Genomic DNA, 19,347 nt, shown 5'->3' with positions numbered 1-19,347 from the left:
TGGCCACGTGGTTGTCAAATGAGAGATTGCTATCAACTTGGGTCCCCAGGTCACTAATTACTTCTTCTGTACTTAATGGATTACCACCTATGTGGTAATTTGTGGGCACTTTGTTTTTGCCAAAGGGGATGACTATACACTTTTTGGCGTTTAGCTTGAGGCCATGGCTCTGGCACCAGTTGTCTGTTTCTATGAGGCCCTTTTGGAGGATGCTTGTGTCAGCTGGAGAGTCGATTATGGTGCCCAGTTTACAGTCATCTGCGAACTTGGTCAGCCGCAGTCCTTCCGTGTTGGCCTGTACCTCCGAGAAATATATACCGAACAAGAGAGGTCCCAGGACTGAGCTTTGTGGGATGCCACTTGTAACTGGTTTGGAGTTTGACATGGCTCCAGCAATTCTAACCATGTGGGTTCTGTCCTTGAGCCAGTTTGCAACCCATCTAGTGACATAGGGTTTATATTTAAGCTGGTGAGCTTATCTATAATGCCCGAGTGGGGTATTGTATCGAAGGCTTTTGCGAGGTCCAGGTAGGCTGTGTGGACCACCTTCCCCTCGTCAATGGCCTTGGTGACTGTTTCAAAGAAATCGACCAGGTTTAAGAGGCAGGATCTGCCCTTAACAAAGCCGAACTGGGTAGGATCCAGTGTCTGTAGGTCCCCAATATCTTTATTTATGAGGTCCATGATGATCCTTTCCATAGCTTTGCAGACCACGCTAGTCAGGCTTATGGGGCGATAGTTTCCCGGATCCGTTGAGGCACCACCTTTGTGGAGAGGGACCACTGTTGCTATTCGCCACTCTTTGGGTACATATCCTGTAGTAAGGCTGAGATTGAACAGTAGTTTTATGTTTGGGTTTAGCTCTTCTTAGAGTTCATGTAGGATGCAGCCCGGGGCACCGTCTGGTCCCATTGATGCTGTGTTTTTTGCTTTGGAGAGGGCGGCTCTTACCTGAGCATCTGAGATGTCAGGGGGACAGCACTCTGCTGGGATAGATATTTGCCCATTTGGTGGGGAGGGGGGGGGAGAAGTTTGCGCTGAACCTGTCAGCTAGCATGTTGGCAATGTCCGTGGGTTCATTTAAAGACAGAGGACTCCAAAAATAAATTGCTTTGCAAATTAGATTTATTGCCAGCATTATTAATACGTATATGTTATGTCCTTTTTCGTTCTAAACGTGTGCTTCTGAGTAGTATCTCACAATTCTATTTGCTATTTGGTATATGAATTAAGTGTACAGATTTTTGGTTGGATATCCTTATTTATTTTTGAAGAACCTATGTAGCTATTTCTCTAGCAAGAGGTACTACTGCCACCTTTTCAGCTGCCCATACTGGAAGATTTCTTACTAAACTACGAGGCTTTTCACCCTACACTATAACCTTTATTAATGTAAATTACTTGTTTTCACTCGATTACTAAAAAAAAACTCGGTGCAGAACTGTTTATGCTTCTTCGATCACATGCTATTACATACGGACTGAATGCTTTACTCCAAAAGTTTCATATTAAGGAGAGTTTTCTTTCTACCACTTACGTTTAAAAAGAAGAGATAAATTCGCGGAACAGTAAGACGATTTGCTAACTTGCTTCCTTGACAATAGAAGAATCAACTTTCACAACAAGCTATTTTGACTAGTACAACTGGGTGCCCTTGAGCAGTGATGGGGAGGGGCACGATCCTATTGGATATTTTTTGACCAATATCGTTTCACGTCAAGCATCTGCCCTCACTATAGGAAGACGATTAAATCATGACCGTTGCTTAATTGGTAAATTTCGGTATGCTCGATAGGCTTATAGGGCAGTGCTGGTGGCGTTGATCAGTCAGGGACCGCCTCTGTTGGATTGCCAAAGTAACTTCGCTGCTAATAGAGTATTTGTTGGAATGTAGACGGTTCTGTGTATGTAATTGGAAAACTTATAAATGTGCCGTGCGTGATTTTCAGTTGTCGTGAGAGAAGCCGTATTGCTGTACATGGTAGTACAGGAGTGTACGAGTAACACTTACTGGTAGACGGCTTTGTTTTTTTATTCTGCCCACTGTGCAGCTGTTTAAGGTGGTTTCTCATTTGCCTGTAAATCACTGCCATGGCTGGACTACTGGTACGCAAAGGCATCAACTATGTTAAAAGCAAGGAGTTCCGCGACTATCTTATGAGGTAAGCTGTAAATCTGTTGAGGACATTTAGTCTCATTTCAATGTCACTGAGGTTTGACACTGTTTTAGAGATATGACAGTGTAACTTTAAGTGACAGTTGAGTTTATGAAATTTGAAATGCTGCTTGAGAGTGAGATAACAAACTCACTTTGTCAGGGGTAAGATTCGGGTTCGGAGATGACCCCGTAACCTTTTATGACCTAACGTAAGGCTCGTGTAAGTGGCAAGGTTTATATAACTTGAGTAATTGGTGTGCACTTGAGTGCATATACTGCACTAGCCCCGTAAAGCCTAGCTATTGTAGTCCCACTGTTATACCTAAACAGTCTTTTTTTCTTGCCTAATAAAGGACGTGGGATTAGGCTTTGAGGTAAATTTGCACTTGCCCATCTGTTCATCTGAATCTGATTTTAAGGGCAGTGAGCGCTGTCCTAGAGGAAAGGAGCTCTTTGTAGGAAATGTCTGCTACGAGAGATCTTAATTTATCTTTTTTTATATATGTAGTGGATCAAGCAGGGTTGTCATTTATGTCTCCCCCTGTAGGAGATGCATGAGGGATGAGGCCTTTAAAATGGTGTTTCTGTTCACTAAATTTTGAACTTATTTTGGAAGGAATTGTAGTACCAAGAGGCGAGCATCATTAAACCCTTTGTTGCTGTGGCTGCGAAGTGACACCCTACACCCAGTAGAGCTTACTTTTTCGCATAGACTTATTGTGCATCACCACATTTGGTATATGAAGTATATCTTAAAGTAGAGCCATAAATATAGTGGCAAGTATAGAGATCTTCCGGAACAATATTCAGTATTTGAACCAGGAATGGCTGAGAGTAGTTGAAACCAAATGAAAATTAACCACAGCCCAGGATAGTGGGCTATTTATATGTTGGTTTATAAAGCCCATTGAACATTTGGGAGAAATGGACAAATGTAGGTGCTGTAAAAATAATTGGAAAGTTGCACAACAATATAGTAGTAGTTTAGTTGAGAAGCATTAGAAACATGCTGTATTTCATCATTCTGTACAATGCTTTGTGTACATAACTTGGGATCACCTATTACCAACCAAGCCAAACAAAACATAGCTGTGAGAAAACAGTGTAGTCTATGAAAAAGGTGAAAGTAGCATTGATTAATATCGCTACTCGTAGTGATGCATTTTAAGATTTGCAGGTAGAGGGGAGAATAGTGTGGATGAAAAAAAAAATGTTCCAGTAGTAGCAGGAGTAAGAGTCTGATAGACTCCACTGATACATCTAACTCCATATGGATTGCAGGAGGAGTCAGTTTTAGGCATGTAGGTGCTGTCAACACTTTTTTTTTTTTTTTCTGGCTAACATTGAAGTTTGAAGCATAATTTCATTAACTTTAGTTATACACTAACTTGTCACTATTTGGTAACCCGAAAAATAAATGGGTAAGCAGAGTATTTGTCCATCAATGTGCATGTTAGCAAGCTGTCTTAATGTGGTAGGTATATGTGGGTTTAGTATCTGAATGTAGTAACAGAAGTTCTGTGTTCTTGTATACTGTTCGTGCTGACTCTTGTAACCAATTTTGTGTGATGGAATATGCAGTGGTTGTGACTTAAAATGGTTATAAATATTTTGTTATAAATTTCATGAGTTTGAGTTTTTTTGCAGGCTTGGGATGCAAGCCTTCAGCCATGTTTCCTAGTCCTACAGTATAAGGTTTGCTTATTGCCCAAGTAGGCTTCTCAGTATAGGAACAATACTAGGCAAGTATTCACTGGGACCATAGAAAGGCCTGGCCATATACACTTGTTTAAGTGTTAAAATTCTTGCCACTCTTTGACTACTTAATAGTGCCCACCTCCCAAATCAAGCAGGGCCATGTGTCACCCTGGTTTTGTTTACTCATCTTGTCAAAGTAGTACCCTGTGTGACATGTAGACATTGAGTTGAGCATCTTTTGAGTAAGTTTAAAGGAAGACTGCAGAGCCAATGTTTCTGCAGAGTAGTAGATCTAATAGGACTGGGTCTTTCATGACTCTCTAAAAAAAGTAAGACATGGGTCCCCTTGGAGCAGATCAATATAAGGAATGATCAGGATAATGGAAGATTTAAGGCCTTTTAATTAAGCTGTCAGAACCCTTCTAGCAGTGTGACTTTTATTTTAATGCTGGATTTATGCGTACTAAAGGGGTATTTTATTTGATTGGTCTGATAAGGGAACAGTACAGTGGTAAGAACTTCTTTGGGTCTCCCAAGATATTTCATTAGAAATTTAAATGGGGGTCAGATGGAAGGATTTCCTGCCAGTGATGAAAACATATTTCAGAACTGTCTACGTAGGTCAGGTCTCTTGACTTCATAAATTTTGAAGAGGAGGGGAGCGCCAGTTGTAATATACAAGATGGAAATAGCTTCTTTTTTTGCCAGACAGTTTTCTGAACACCTTTTTTGGGTGGCTTACTTTTGGTGAATGAATGGGAGCACTTTTGGTGAATGAATGGGAGCACTATCGGCAAGTTGGTCAACTGCACTTCAGGAATATTGACTTGGATGCAAAATAAATGGAAACTGAAGAGGGCCAAGTATTCCCAGTGGTACTCTTGATAGTTCCCATTTTAGACTTCTTTTGGATAACCAGTTTGCAGTGTGGTCAACCATGTGGGAATTTTCTATGTTCCTTTTCAATAACACCAGCATAGAGGGGTAGTGTCAAATCTTTGCCAGGTAAGGCTGGTTGGTGGGGATTCCGGGCCTTTACCTGGCTCTACAGAAGTGCCATCCTTGTGTAGAGGTGTTGTGGTGGTTGCTTTCCAGGGAAAGGATAGGCTGAGGTTGAGCAGTAAGAGGGTTCTGTCAGTGCATTGACACTGAGAATGCAGCCTGGTAGGTTGTGTAGTCCATAGTACAGTAGTTTAGCTTAGATTTGTTTCAAGGTGATCCAGAGTAAAAATTCTCTGGGATGGTGGATGCATCGGGGTGGGTATGTGGGGATGAAGTTAGTATTGGTTTGCATTCTTAGAATTATCCACTGATATGGATTAATTTGGTGCATTGAACCTTACCTAAATTCCTGACACGACTAAAAGATTTAAAACCTGTGTAACCCTGAGGTAGTAAAAAAAAAAAAAAAAAAAAAAGGGGGGGGGGGTGGGGGGGATGGATGTGGGTATGGTATGATGAAGTTAGTATTGGTTTGCATTCTTAGAATTATCCACCGATATGGATTAATTTGGTGCATTGAACCTTACCTAAATTCCTGACACGACTAAAAGATTTGTAGTTTGTAGTATATATAAAAACCATACGTGTGGCTATCTCCCATCCAGTCAAGGTTCCTTTTGAAGAGAGCCAAAGAGGCATTCTGCTTGACATGTATGGGCAGTCTATTCTGGAGAATGGGGAGTCTGTGCGACAGGAATCTTATCCCTCCAGCATGTTCTGTTCATTGTGATGAGCAGGCTTAGATACCTGGACCCCGTGGCTCTGAGGGATTGGGATTTCTTGAAGTGTAGCATGTCCAACAGTTCTGAGTTTGACATGGCCTTGTATATTAAGCAGAGACCGCCTCTGAGTAGACTATATGCGACAGAATATAGCTGGAGTTTAGAATGTCAGCATAGGGCATCTGCTTTAGGCCTGTGATTCTTTTAGTGAGTTATTTCTGTGGCCTTTCCAACTGTTGCAGATGTCTTGAGGTACATACCAAATGGGGTGTTGTACTCTATAATGGGTCTAATGAGGGATGAGTACAGTGGGGCAAGGACCTCCTCTTTCCTGGATGAAAAGCCCTTGGTAATGAGATGCATAGGATTTCCTGACTGTGGCGATATGGTTATCAAAGGAGACCACTGTCCACCTGTGTCCCTATGTCCCTTATCTCACTTGGTTTAGTGTACTGCCACTTGTGTGGCAATTCATGGGTACATGGTTTTTCCCAAAGGGATAACTATACACTGAGCTTGAGCCCCATGGTTCTGACACCAAGCATCTGTCTAAGGCCCTTTTGCAGAATATCCACAAGTTTGGGATTCAGTAATTGCTCCCAGTTTGCAGTCATCTGCGAACTTCCAGTCCCTTGGTGTTGGCCTGTACTTCGGAGAAGTAGATGCCAAACAAGTGGTCCTAGGACTGAACCTTGAGGTACTCCACCTGTCTGGAGCTGGATTTGGAGTCTGCTACTTTTACAGTGTGGGTTTTTTCAGTAAGCCCAGTTTAGGAAGTTTATCTATGATTCCAGAGTGGGGGGTGGTGGCAAGGCCTTGACGAGGTCCAGATAGGCTGTGTGGACAGTAATACCCTTGTCCACTGCTCTGGAGACTGATCCAAAGATGTCAAGTCAGGTTGAGGAGACGAGATAGACCCTGCATGAAACCAAACTGGGTGGGGTCCAGCATTTGAAGGTTGCCATTGTCTTTGTTTGTTTATAAGTTCCATGGCTTTGCAGATCAGGCTCATTAGGCTGATGGGATGGTAGTCCCAGTGTCCAAGGTGGACCCCCCCCCTTGTGGAGTGGGATAACTGTAGTTGTGCACCACTCATTGGGCATGAAACCAGAGTTGGTATTGAGGTGGGCCCTTTAGTGGGTGAGAAGGGAGTGAAATTGGCACAGTCTATCTTCTAGGATATTGGCAATATTCTTTATCAGTATATTTAGTGCCATTCTGTTGTAGCTCAGCATATCAGACTATTGCCATTTAGATTCTTGACATAACTATAGAATTCCTTGTGGTTGTCTAGAGTTTTTGGCAATTTTATTTTCATAACTAGCTTTGGAGGATTTTGAGGGATGTCTGCTTCTTACTGAGGCTTGTAAGGGAGTTTTTTGTATCCTGGGACTTTTCCTTTTTTTTTTTTTTTTCTGTAATTTTCTTCCTTCTGTTGTATAACTTGTTTATGGCAGGGGACCACAAGATTGGCTTCCTTTTTTTTGGCAGAGAGCATTTTGGTTCTATTTGGAATGGCACAATTTATGCACGCGTGGATATGTTCATACAGTGCCTTTATGTAGGATTCAGCAGTTGAACTTTCAGTTCCCATCTGCATGGGTGTCAAAGTTGGGCACCGACTTGAGAAGCATGAAGTTGGCTATATTTGTGGATTGGTACAGACTTTTATAGACAACTGTTTTAAATGCTAGATTTACTTCTCATTTGGGCCCAAGTCTATGTGGGACTGTTGTGATACAAGTTGAAATAGTTCTGCCCTAGGGAAGTCTCCAAATGTTTCCATTTGGTGGAGAAGTAAATAGTGTGGGAAGAAATAGCCAGGGAATTGTTATGGCTAGGCTTGTATCAGCCCTAGGGCTGATAGCCTAGTACCAACCTATGAACCTATAAGAAGTGGTACCATTTAGCCTAATGGAAGATAACTTGTTAGTGGTAACTAGCAAGTTTTGTTCAGACATGATAGTTTTACAGAACTTGTTTGCATATGGTCCACTTTGATTTTTAGATAGCTAGTTGCTGTTTTTATTTAGCTTGTTTTTTTGGTGGTTTGTAAATGTTTCATGAAGACCATTTATTTGTTTGTAGTGTGAATGCAGTTATAAAAATGTTTGTACTGTTGAATGTCCCCCCCCCCACTCTGTCTATCTATCTTTATCTGTTATCAGAAACACTTAGCATTGTTGGCATAAATGTGTATGCCTTGCCGTGGAGTACTGTTAAATGGGTTTTCTGTTACAGTGGTGATTTAAGATGTTTGCTTGTTTTGCATCAGTGTTTTTAGTTCAGAAGTAATTGCTTTTGAATAGTTCAGTATATTACTCTTCCACCATTTATCATTGGTGACCGACGTATGAGATACTGTCTGGACTTCTTAATGGCCTGTGTAGTCCTGTCGTGCTTTGAACAGAAGGGCTACTCTATCCACACTTTGACTAGAGTAAATCATTCTCCTTTAGTTTGTATGTCTGGCTGTTGTACCTTTAAGTTCTGGCTATGTGCACTTTCTTTTCAGCTGATGTCTTTCTGTCTGGTTAAGTAGTGGACAACCAACCATTATCTACATGTAGATGCTTTATATGAACATTAGGGTCTCCTGTCTCTTGTTTTGTTACATACACAAATTTTATATACATGCTGCTCAAAACTATCTATTCACGTCAGTTGCACCGGTATCCCAGTAGCTGTTCCATTTTGCCTGTATCCCCTTGATGCATACTTGTGACCTGTGCCTCTTGCTATGAAGTCTGCTTTACTCATTCCATGTCAGGCATGCTAGATTGTATTTTTCACTTCAGTTGGGAAGCCTTTATAGTTCAGCTTCTTAGAATACTTCGGTTTTACATGGTACTGATACTGCCTTAGAATGAAGCAACAGTAGGTGTGTAATAACTCATTTTATGGTACCCTTTACTACTGTACTGGTAGATTTCCCACTGTAGTATGTGTGAATGTACTGGTTGATTTCCCAATGTAGTATGTTTGGGGAGGGAAGGTGGTACCTTGAGATGCTGTGTTTACTGTTGCAAGATCAGTTAAGTCTCAATTTCAGAACATGCCCATTTATGCAAGCAGTCTCCCAGTGGGGTGGTTTATTAGAATGAAAATCTACATTTCATTGGTAGCTAGAAGCTTACTTCAGCGTGTCTGTGCACAGTAGTATCTACTATATCTGTGGACATAGCTGTCTTTTCAAATTTGGTAATGCTTTGCTACATAATTGCTGTATGTTGTAAAAATGTGTAATGTTAAGCAACTATGGTGCTTAAGCAACTATGGTGCTTAAATCAATCTCTTGTTTCTGTCCCCCCCCCCTTTTTTTTTTTTTGAGCAGCAGGTGTATTGTCCACAGCATTACTATGTGGGTACTTTACTGGACACCCCCTAGTTTCAGAATTAAATTGCACACGTCTCAAATGGGCTTAAAGTGCAGTAGAGCATCTAGTAAAGCTGATCACTTCTACAGATCTCTTAAAACACTTTTTGACAGCCAAAAACTTGATATCTAAATTTTTCTGTAGAACATGTTAAAATTTAAACTTGTATGCTGGAATTACTTAAAACTGAAGTCTGAAATAGTTGCCACTCAAGTGTAAATAAAATGTTTCCTTTTTTCAGAACATAGCATTGATCTGTGTTCTTATTGCCATGTACAAGGTAACCATGTTAACTGAAAAGTTTGAAGTGCTGCTCCTTTTGCAGAATGGTGGAATGCATTTGGAGAGTGCAAAGGCCTGTTGTGCACTAACTGTTACAAGTTTTCATGTACAATCAAGTTCAATTTTTACTTTTTCATGGTTAACTAGCAGAATTTTCCCTATGATACTATGCAGCCTGTTTGGGGGGTTATCTGACAGCTTTGAGTACTGTCATCTGCTCTTGTGGAAAAAGCTTTGGTGACTAGTTAATTGAAACACACCTGAATGGTTAACTCATCGGGCATTATGGATAAAGAAATAGCATTACCAGAAGCTGTCACTCAAGCTTTTGATATTGAATTGCAACTTCCTGCTGGAAGCAGTGGTCTTGGAGCAGTACTGCAAAATGTGAGCAGTTGGTGACCAACGCTAAGTCCCCACCAAGCACTGGGAGTGGGACAGGAATAGTATGTTTGCTGATGCACATTTGTTGACAGTTAGGTCTGTAAAGTACTAGTGGACACTGGACACTTAAAGTTTCAGTGAGTTGTTGGATATCCGGATGTATTCTGCTAGGTAAAATGTCTCATGGTTATGCAGAAATTGGATGTCTCGTTAAATCTGAAACTGTGTGCATGTAATAGAAATTGCTGCTTGCACTAGTTTTTAGTTGGAACCAACTAATTTTTTTTTTTTTTTTTTTTTTTTTTTTTGCTCCTCTACATTTAACCTGTGACTTGGGGAAAATTAACTTCTTGCCTGCAGCACGGTAAGCAAATTTTCTGAATTGAAACATAAAATGACTGACTTCATAAGCAACAAAATAGCATTTGTAAACTAAACTTTCATTGAAGAAATGGATTTTTTTTTCTTTTTTAAAGATGTGTTCAACCTACTTTAAAATGTACAAGTCCTAACAGTTTCCTTTTTTGATCAGTCTGTGCGGAGTTCCCTGCTGGAAGGTTTGCTCTTTATTAGTAAAGCTAGCTTCTCTGGTAATAGTTCCAACTCAATGTTGTATTTATTAACTCGCCTCTTGTGTAGTGTACAAGTATATTCAATATCTTAAAATGCAACCTTTGCACTGGAAAATTGGAAATGTTAGTTGTCCATCATAACTGGTGTGCTTTCTTGCCAAGAGGCTGTTCAGCATCTACTTTGTTCATTCCCAGGTTGTAGGCCTAGCAGATGCATAGCCATAAGTCAGGAGTGGTGGTTAGTGCAAACACCTGAGCTTTTGCACAGCAGGAGCTCTGGAACCAAGTTCTGGCATAAAACTGACAAGAAGTATTTAACAGGGTACGGTGTAATCTACGCAAACATCTAGTTTTGCGTGTTGGTTGTTTGAAGTAAACTAGAGCAGTCTGTTTAGGCTCTCAACATGGCCTTAAGTTCTGCGTTAAATAAAACGTATAGCTTGTTAACAAAATGTCCAGTAGGAAAAGACCCTAATATCCCTGTTAAATACTACAGTTCAGCTGGTTGAGAATTTGTAAAACTCGCTGCAGCAGCTCCTTGCTGCACCGTTTAATGTGAACTGAATTGCACTGATTCTAGTAAGACCAAACATGGCTTTAAAACCTTCCTATTAAATAAAATCTTGTAGGAAGCTATTGGCCCAGATGCCCTTAAGCCTAGCCAAGAATTTAGCCCATGTTCCAACAAGTCTGCACCCTATGCCACTGTCCCAACAGGAACATACGTAGACTCCCAGGGGTGTATTTTCTGTTCCCCAATCCAGGTTGCATTTAATGCGGTTCTCTTCTCCCCCCCCCCCCCTTGTGGAATAGACTCCCTCTCCACGAAAAGTAGTGGACTCTGTCCCACCATGAAGTCCTATTGATGTCACAGACCAGGTTGTGGTCTCACATGCAGGTTACTAGAGTGGAGATCGACTTGAGATATGCAGCAGTCCCATCAGGGTGGGGTCTCGACTTGAGATATGCAGCAGTCCCATCAGGGTGGGGTCTAAGATTGCTTTGTATGTCAGAGGTCACCTCTGAGGAGGGCTTTTAGCCTGTCTTTGTAGAGTAGATGTTTGCATCCCTGGATTCTCTGAGGAATGTCTGGTCTGTCCTGCTGCTGCATGTGCTTTGTGAGGTACATGCCGAAGGAGCATTGTATTCAATCTGTCTTAAAGGGAAGAATATAGAGATGCTATGACCACTTTCCCCTGGTTGAGATGCCCTTACTAATGAGGTTTCTATGTAGAAAGCTTTCTGTACACTGGAGCCAATATGGCAGTCAACAGTTTGCTATCAACCTAGGTTAACAGGTCCCTCATGACTGAGTGCTTGGTACCTTATCAGTGTGACAATTTGTGGGGACGTCATTCTCCCCAAAAGGGATGGTGCATTTTTTGGCATTCAGTGTGAGGCCATGTTTCTGGCACCAGTTATTTGTTTGGGTGAGACCCTCTTGGAGGATGTCCACATCTAGGGGAATAGATGCACCCAGCTTGCAGTCATCTGCAAACCTGGTCAGCCATAGCCCACTAGATTTGGCCTGCACCTCTGCGAAGTATATTCCAAACAGAGGCCCCAAGACCAATCCTTGGGGTACACCACTTGTTATGGGTCTACTAGAGGTTTCTTGCCCTATTTTAGTTCCATCAGTGAGCCAGTTTGCTACCCATCTGGTAACATATGGATTGATTCCTAGTTGAAAGTTTATTTATTGTATCCGAATGTGGAATAGTATTGAAGGCCTTGGCCAGTTCAAGATAGGTGGTATGCACCATATTCCCCTCGTCTATGGCCTTGGTGACCTGTCTCAAGTCAACCACATGACCTCCCCTTGACAAAACCAAACTGTGGGATTGAGTGTCTGGAGTTTCCCAGTGTCCTTGTCTGTGATCCACTCCATGGCCTTGCAGATCAGGCTAGTAAGGCTGATGGGTCTCTAACTTCCTGGATCAGTGGATGCTCTACCTTTGTGCAAGGGATGGCAGTAGCTGTCCTTCACTCAGCTGGGATGTGGGTTTTGGTTGAAAAGGGTGCCTAACTGTGCTGCACTTTCCTGCTTGAGTTCATGTAGGATGGCATCCTGGGATGTTATCTCGTTCCATGGAGGCTGTATTTTTTGCCTTTTGAGAGGGCAGTGATGACTTGCTCCCTAGAGGTAAGGGGGGGCAGGTACTGGGATGCCCTGTTTTACTGATGGGGGCAAAGTGACATTTTCATTGAACCTGTCTGCCAGCAGTTTGGCTGTCTGCAGAGTTAGTCTATGGTGTCCTTTACCACCAATTTTGAGCAGATCTGTGCACTTCCCTTGAAATTGCAGACATATGTGAAGAAAGTCTTATGATTGTCTTTAGTAGATGTGGCCAGTAGGGACTCGTTGCTTTGGAGGATTTCACTAGTGCTCTTATTTGCTTCAGGCTAAGGAGAGAGTACTTCCTATTAGACACCTGCTCCTTCTTGGACTTGGACAGCAATAGAATTTATATAGGTTTACTCTTCCTTGAGGTGGAGGACTTCGTCCTATCTGGTATATAAATGCTCATATAGTACTTTGATGCCAGTTTCTGTGGAGGGTGAGAGGGCTGTGAAGCTGTTTATACCCTCCTCAGGAGGTTGTAATCGGCTTTGTAGAAGTTTTTTTTTGTTGGATCCTAGTTATTGGGGGGGGGGGGGTGGAGATGCTGGCTTCGACAGTGACTGCTTTCCTTTGTGGTCTGGTCTTGCCAGGGATGCTGCAGTAGTTACTCGTATTTGTTGATACAAAATCAGATATTTTCACCTCTTGTGGAGGTGTCAACCAACTGGTCCAAGGCATTTGCAATCTGTGGGCATTTGTGTGTTGGCATAGTTATTTCCTCACATCTGTGGTTGTATGGTTAGTTGCCCAGGATCAGGATAAAGGGTTGAATCTTGTTAAATTCAGAGGTCCAGGTAGGTGGAGTAGGCATATTGAGTCAGTTTATATATTGGTCTATCATTTAGCAACTCTACCTTTTGTTTTGCTGCCAATTGCTTGAGATTTGAATAAATGATGGGGTGAGTAACCTGGTAGGGCTGGAGTACTCTCTGCTGCTTTGAACCAGGTTTCTGTGACTGCACAAATGTCAGCTTCTTCCAAGGCTAAGAATGCTTGCGATGAGTCCAGTTTCATGTTTAGACTCCTAGCATTTAGCAGCATGATTCATCATGTTGGTAGTTTTGACCTCATGGCATTGCCTAAAAAAGCACTATGGGGGTGGCAAGGGCCTTTGCCAGGAGCCTGAAGCCCAAGGAAGACCAATGCAGGCCATCTCTGGCAAAGCATTGTAGCTGGTCAGTCATGTCATCCCAGGCTGTCAGGTACTTTATCCCCTTTGAATGACACCAGAAACTAAGCCAGTTCTGTTTGTATTGAGGCATCATTCTGGGTGACAGAATGCTCCTTAAGGCTGGGACATACCTGCCTGAGACTTGCTTGGTGAGCTCTATCATGTCTCTCATATATAAATGGACTTTTTCCCCTGTCCACCATCCCAGAAAGCCTTTGCAGTGTCCGAAAACACTTGTAAACAAAAAAAATGACCAGACAGTGGAGACGTAAATATATATATCAACAGACTGGTTTTGGCTTGCCCTTTATCAATGTGAAAAAACATAAAATACACCCCATTTATAGTGTCATCAGTCCTAAAACCAGTCACAAATGTTGGTTTAACCCAGGTGCAAAGACCCCTCACATTTTTTTTCTCCTTGACATTAAGCAATTCATGCCATCCAGTTTTATTTGGTTGCATCTCTAATTTTATCTATTGTAAATTGTAAGCTTGCAGTCTTGTGTATTTGTGTGTTTGTATAGAGTTAGTGTCACGCTGGTTCCTAATTTCACTCATATGCTCAAATTCTGTCTCACCACCCTGGATGTCTGTCCAACCTAAAAGGCTGAACATTGACACGTTGCTAAATAAACAGCCCATTCCGAGCTAGTTGGCAAAAAAGGAATCTCTAATACCATGCTAGTATTCTTGCTACTAAAGCGCACAGTTTTCAGCATTCTACAGCAGTGCCTACAATGTCCACATGGGGTGGCTCCCCTTGACAGCACCTCCTTCGATGGTGCTTTGTTTTTTTCTCACTAGGTGATTAAAATGATGCATTTTTTCCCATTTCTGTATGAAAAACTACACCTATCCCCAAGGACCTCATAGTGTAAGTCGGAATTGGAATATTCTTATGGCAGAAAATAAACCAATAAGTAACCCTGTATTCTTCCCATATGTGGTCACAAACCTATGTTTTGTTGTGGTATCCGAATCCTTCTTTATGTTGCAAGAGTTCATCCATCTCATTGACCACATTTAGTGCTTGTGTGATATGTCCTGTTGGGTAACCTCTTTCCTTGAACCTGTTGGTTAGGTCATCTCGGAAATGCGAATATGTATCCTGAGCTGAGCACATACGCTTTACCCTCCGTATACTGTGATTTAGGGACATTTTTGCATATATGAGGATGCTGCTGACTGGAAGCATGGAGCAGAGTTGTATTCGGGGAATTTTCTGTATACTTCAGTGGTGAATGTATTATCTGGGGCCCTGATGACCATTGCATCCAGAAAAGTAATCCTATTCTGGTGGCAATTCGCCATAAATTCAATCCCCCACTTATTTTCATTAGATATTCAACAAATTCTCCAATATTCCTCATCTGACCTCCATACCATCCAGCAATCCCCCAGATGTCTTCAAATGTCAATTTGATCGATATTGAGATCATATAAAATGTGTTCCTCAATATACGCCATAAAGATATCCGCATATGTGGGGGCAAACTAGGCGCCCATTGCTGTCCCTTTGATCTGCAAGTAACATGCCCCACGATAGAAAAATACATTTTTAGTTAATGCATGCTCAGCCAGACCAAGAAGAGTAATAAAACCTGGTTGGTACAGTTCTGACCTATAAATAGCCAGTATTCTAGGGCCTCAAGCCCTGCCCATTGTGGAATATTGGTGTATAAAGCTTGTACATCTAGTGTACAAAGCCACCAACCAGGTTCAAGTTTTATTTCAGAGATGACCTGTAAAAATTCTGTGGTATCCTTAAGTCTGGATCTAATCCATGCAAGCAAAGGTTTCAAATACTTTGTCAGATATTGCGACAAAGGCTCTGTCTCTGGAAGGGGCTCTGACTATCTGTCTACCAGAAGGGCAGTGTAAATTTGCCTACATTTTAGGCAGGAAATAAATATTGATCCCTGGGGTCTACAATTGTGGTTTTTTTAATCCGGTCAGTAATGATTCCTTCTTCCTCAGCTAATGTGAGGAAGTCATCAATTTGTTTTTGAAAAACCTTTCGTGGGATTGTAATTCAATTTTAGATAGTACCTATGATCTTCCAATTGCTCAATTTGCTTTCAAGTTCTATTGATCCCAATTTTGTGCAACCACAGCTCCTCCTTTGTCTGCCCTTAGAATCGCAATATTATGATTTTCAGCCAACTTAAAGATAATGACATCTCCTGTTCAGTAACATTACTGGACTTGACTATAAAGGATTTGCATTTTCAAACTGGTTCATTTCAAGTAAAATTTTGGAATGATGCACTGTGATTCATGGGCAGAAGAGGACTTGTTGTATCTAAACTCAACATCACATGATTCTGCATCTGACTGAAAATCTCTCATTGATTATTTGACAGAAATCCACAACATCTTTTGCAAAATATTCTTGATGATTATTTGACAGAAATCCACAACATCTTTTGCAAAATATTCTTTAACAAAAAACCCGGGAATGTATGTCAAACCTTTATTTAGGATGTTCCTCTCTACAGAGAAGAGGGGAAAGGAAGAAATATTTAACACTTTTTTTTAATTTGTGAAGCAAACTCTCTATGTTCTCTATTTCCTATGCTTCCTACCCCCCCCCCCTGGGTTTAACTGCGTAGAATCATTGGAATTTCTACGTTGCTGTGCTGGTGAGCCTGTGGAAGAGAGGGTCTCGTTATCCAGCCCCGGAGAAGAGTCATCCCCTGAAGTATCAGATACCCCAGTTCTCAAGGATAGACCTTGGGCGTTTTCTACTAGTGGGATATTTATTGGTAAATCTAACATGTTTCTCTCTTTGGAAAAGGTCCCCTTGTTCATAGTCAAAAACATCCCTAAGGAATTTTCTTTTTCCTGTCTCACAGCTGAGTTTCCAAATTGGTCCGTTCCATGTTTAGTTTGAGACAAACTGAATAATTTTGTTATCCCTCAAATTCTTTAATACGTCCAGTAATCTCATTGATGGCACCCATTCAGTATCAATGGTACTGTCATAAAATCCACATAAAATTTATAGTAGCTGTTTGTTCAGCTTCTTCCATTGCTGGCAAAAGTAATTCATCTGGGCCGCTGACCATAGGCTGAACCCCCTAACACTCAAGCCCCTGGGTGTTATTCCTTTAGCTGTATAGGCTTTAAATAGCTTATAATGCCACACATTATTCCTCATTGATCTCGTATGTTTTGTTAGTATGGCAAAAAGCCCTTCACAAGTAACTTAACACCAGACACTCCCTGCTCTGATCTAGTTCATTCTCTACCAAAAACAGATGGGTCATCCCTATTCGAAGACAGCCCCTTAATTAAATTAGAAATATCCATTCTATAGGATGGGGAAGTTTTGACCATTCATATACAGGGGGCAATATCAAACTTGGTGTAATATATTGACAATGACCAGCCTATAGAGAATTTATAACACTAATGCCTTAAGGACATGTATATATTGAACCTTGTGTCCATTAATTCCATTTGAGTCCACTATTTGTATCAATAACTTGACTTATAAAGTACCAAATTAAGTCTATCAGTATATAGGGACAATATCAAACCTGGTTAAAAATATTGAAACTAACAGCCAAGGTTCAAATAAACACACTGAAATCAGTTAAAATTCCAACTCAAAAGTTAACGGTGTCCATTGTTCCCGCTGAAACCATACATATACATTCACTCTTCCCCTTCCCATAGGATGGAATAAATCAAAGGTACTAAATTGGTATATTCGGAATAATCCGGTCAGAACTAAGGTAGTATAACAATGATTCAGCAAGGCTAGGGCCAGCAGCACCAGAAATGTGGAATTAAATATACAAAAGGACTATATATCCCAGAACATAAATGGCCCAGAACCAAATTGAAACCACTAGTGTGCACCCATTAATCAAAATCAAGGGTGCCAGCAATGATTTTTGCCCCATATTATAAGGCCTGGCCCATATAGGTTACTTATAAAAATTTTTGTTAACACTAAGGGTACAACAGACAGTGTTAATCTGCATAAACACTCCACTAGTATGCATCTCTAACTCAACTATACTAGGGAACCCCAGTACAAAATTTTTTACAGCATTGCAATTATATTAATATAAGATGTTACGTGATCCTATCTCGCCTACATTCTGACTGATGGGTTCGGAGCCGATCCTCTGCTCCGACTCGGCACGCTTATGCCAAAGAGCGAAGTCTCTTATTGGCTGAGCTTACTATATCCCAGGATGCACCACTACCAGCCCCCCAGATCTCGTTTGCCGCTAACAAGCAAAGACGTGGTCTCGAGCTGGCTGAGCTAAGTAGTGTTTTCTTCACTTACTTTCCTGTCAGGAATTTCCTAAAAATTCAACAAAAAGCTGTTGCTATCTCGTGTTTTTGTGTGAGTGGATATTTTCTGTTTAATATTTGTGTGGTGATTGTGTTTTTCTGACTAGAGGTCCCCTTTGAGTTGAAGGGCCTTCCCCTGTCAGTCCGTTGTTAAGTCCGTTTATTTAGGGATTTTTGGATCCCTTTAGTTATTTTTGTGACAGCCTTTGGTTCTCAAAAAAACGGTTCTCAAAAAAGAAAAGAATTTTTCTGTGATATTTAGTGTGTTTGATTTAGCTAGTCACTAAATTGGTTGCCATAATGTCACAGGCTCTTAGGCCCAAGGCCTAAGTGCAGTTTCAAGATGTCAATAACAGATGACCATTCTCTGTGTGTACTGTTTGGGCGCCACACATTTGCAGGAGTCCTGTAGCGTGTGCCACGCATTTTCCTCGAGGGTCCTCCAAGAGAGGAAAAATAAACTTATTTTAAAAGGCCTTATTAAACCCTCATTTGAAGAGGCTTTAGCTTCCTCTCCTTCTCCTGCAAAGAAGAAAAGGGCGTCTGCTCCGACCAGCCCGTCGGAACCGACCGCCAAAAGACAGGCAGGCTTCTCCTTCGGCTCCACGGACTTTGGAGCCGAGGGCAGAACGGTTTGCCTCGATGCCTCAAGCCTCGACTCCTCTGGGTTTGGAGCCGACAGCTGGGGCCTCGAGGTGGGTCATCTTCATCGGCTCCACTGATCTTGGAGCCGATGAAGGTTGTCCACTCAGACACTTCCTCCTCGGCGCCGAAGCCCTCTTCGGCACCGATGGAAATTGGTTTGGACACTCCGGCGCTGATAATTATCGAGTCAATTCGGAGCCGGTCCCCTAGTCCCTTGGAGCCGTTGGAGAGGCCTACTCGGACCCATTCGGTCTCTTCCAGGTCATCAAGGATGTCAGATTCGGACATAGGGTACTCCAAAGACTTTTCCAGTCCCCAGTCTTTCAGAAATTTGTTTCGGCTCCGACCCAATTGGCTTCGGAGCCGATAGCCCATTCAATTGCCTTTCCTCCTCCAACCGCTTCGGCTCCGTCGGAGCAGGTGCTGATGGAGCCAGTAGAGATCCTAGGGTCGGCTCCGACCCTTACTCCAACCCCGGCCTTCGGGTCTGAGTTTAGCACACTGACTTCGGCCGGGCCCGGGGGTGACGTTTCGGGACCAATGCTGTCGGTTCCAAGCCTCCCTCTCAGTGCTTCGGCCGCGGGACTTCCGTCTGCTATCATGGCTCCGGAGAGTGGACCCTCCCAGGATTCTGGGGGTCCAGCCTTCAGAGCTATGAGGAGTGCCTTGGCCAAATCTTCTTCGGCCATCTCTACGGCTTTACCGGCACCTTCCCTGGGCATGGAGACTGGGTCTTTGGTAGTTCCCCTGTCTCTAGGCAGCAGAGCCCCGGGGCCTGAGGTTACCCCCACTTGGGGGTTCCCCTCCTCCTGAGGGTCTTTCGGAGTTGTCTTCGGAGGAGCCCCCAAGGAAGAGATCGTGCAAGAGGAAGCACGTGGACTCCCCCGATGAGTCTCTTAC

General features: G+C 42.2%; 1 protein-coding gene across 1 annotated transcript in view; it reads left to right on the top strand.

Moving 5' to 3' along the window:
• Positions 1–1,777: 1,777 nt before the first annotated feature.
• MPC1 (mitochondrial pyruvate carrier 1) overlaps positions 1,778–19,347 on the top strand; it is a 79,429-nt gene continuing 61,859 nt past the window's right edge. The window contains exons 1-2 of the mRNA XM_044069474.1: positions 1,778–2,162; positions 9,984–9,987. Coding sequence (XP_043925409.1) covers positions 2,092–2,162; positions 9,984–9,987 — 75 coding nt within the window. The 5' untranslated portion in view covers positions 1,778–2,091. The remainder of the gene's footprint in view (positions 2,163–9,983; positions 9,988–19,347) is intronic.

Source organism: Protopterus annectens, chromosome 1.part0, assembly GCF_019279795.1.
Source record: "Protopterus annectens isolate FY-2018-M chromosome 1.part0, PAN1.0, whole genome shotgun sequence".
Lineage (NCBI taxonomy): Eukaryota > Metazoa > Chordata > Ceratodontiformes > Protopteridae > Protopterus > Protopterus annectens.
The sequence above is the reverse complement of the archived record's forward strand: the minus strand, read 5'-3'. Positions and strand labels throughout refer to the sequence as shown.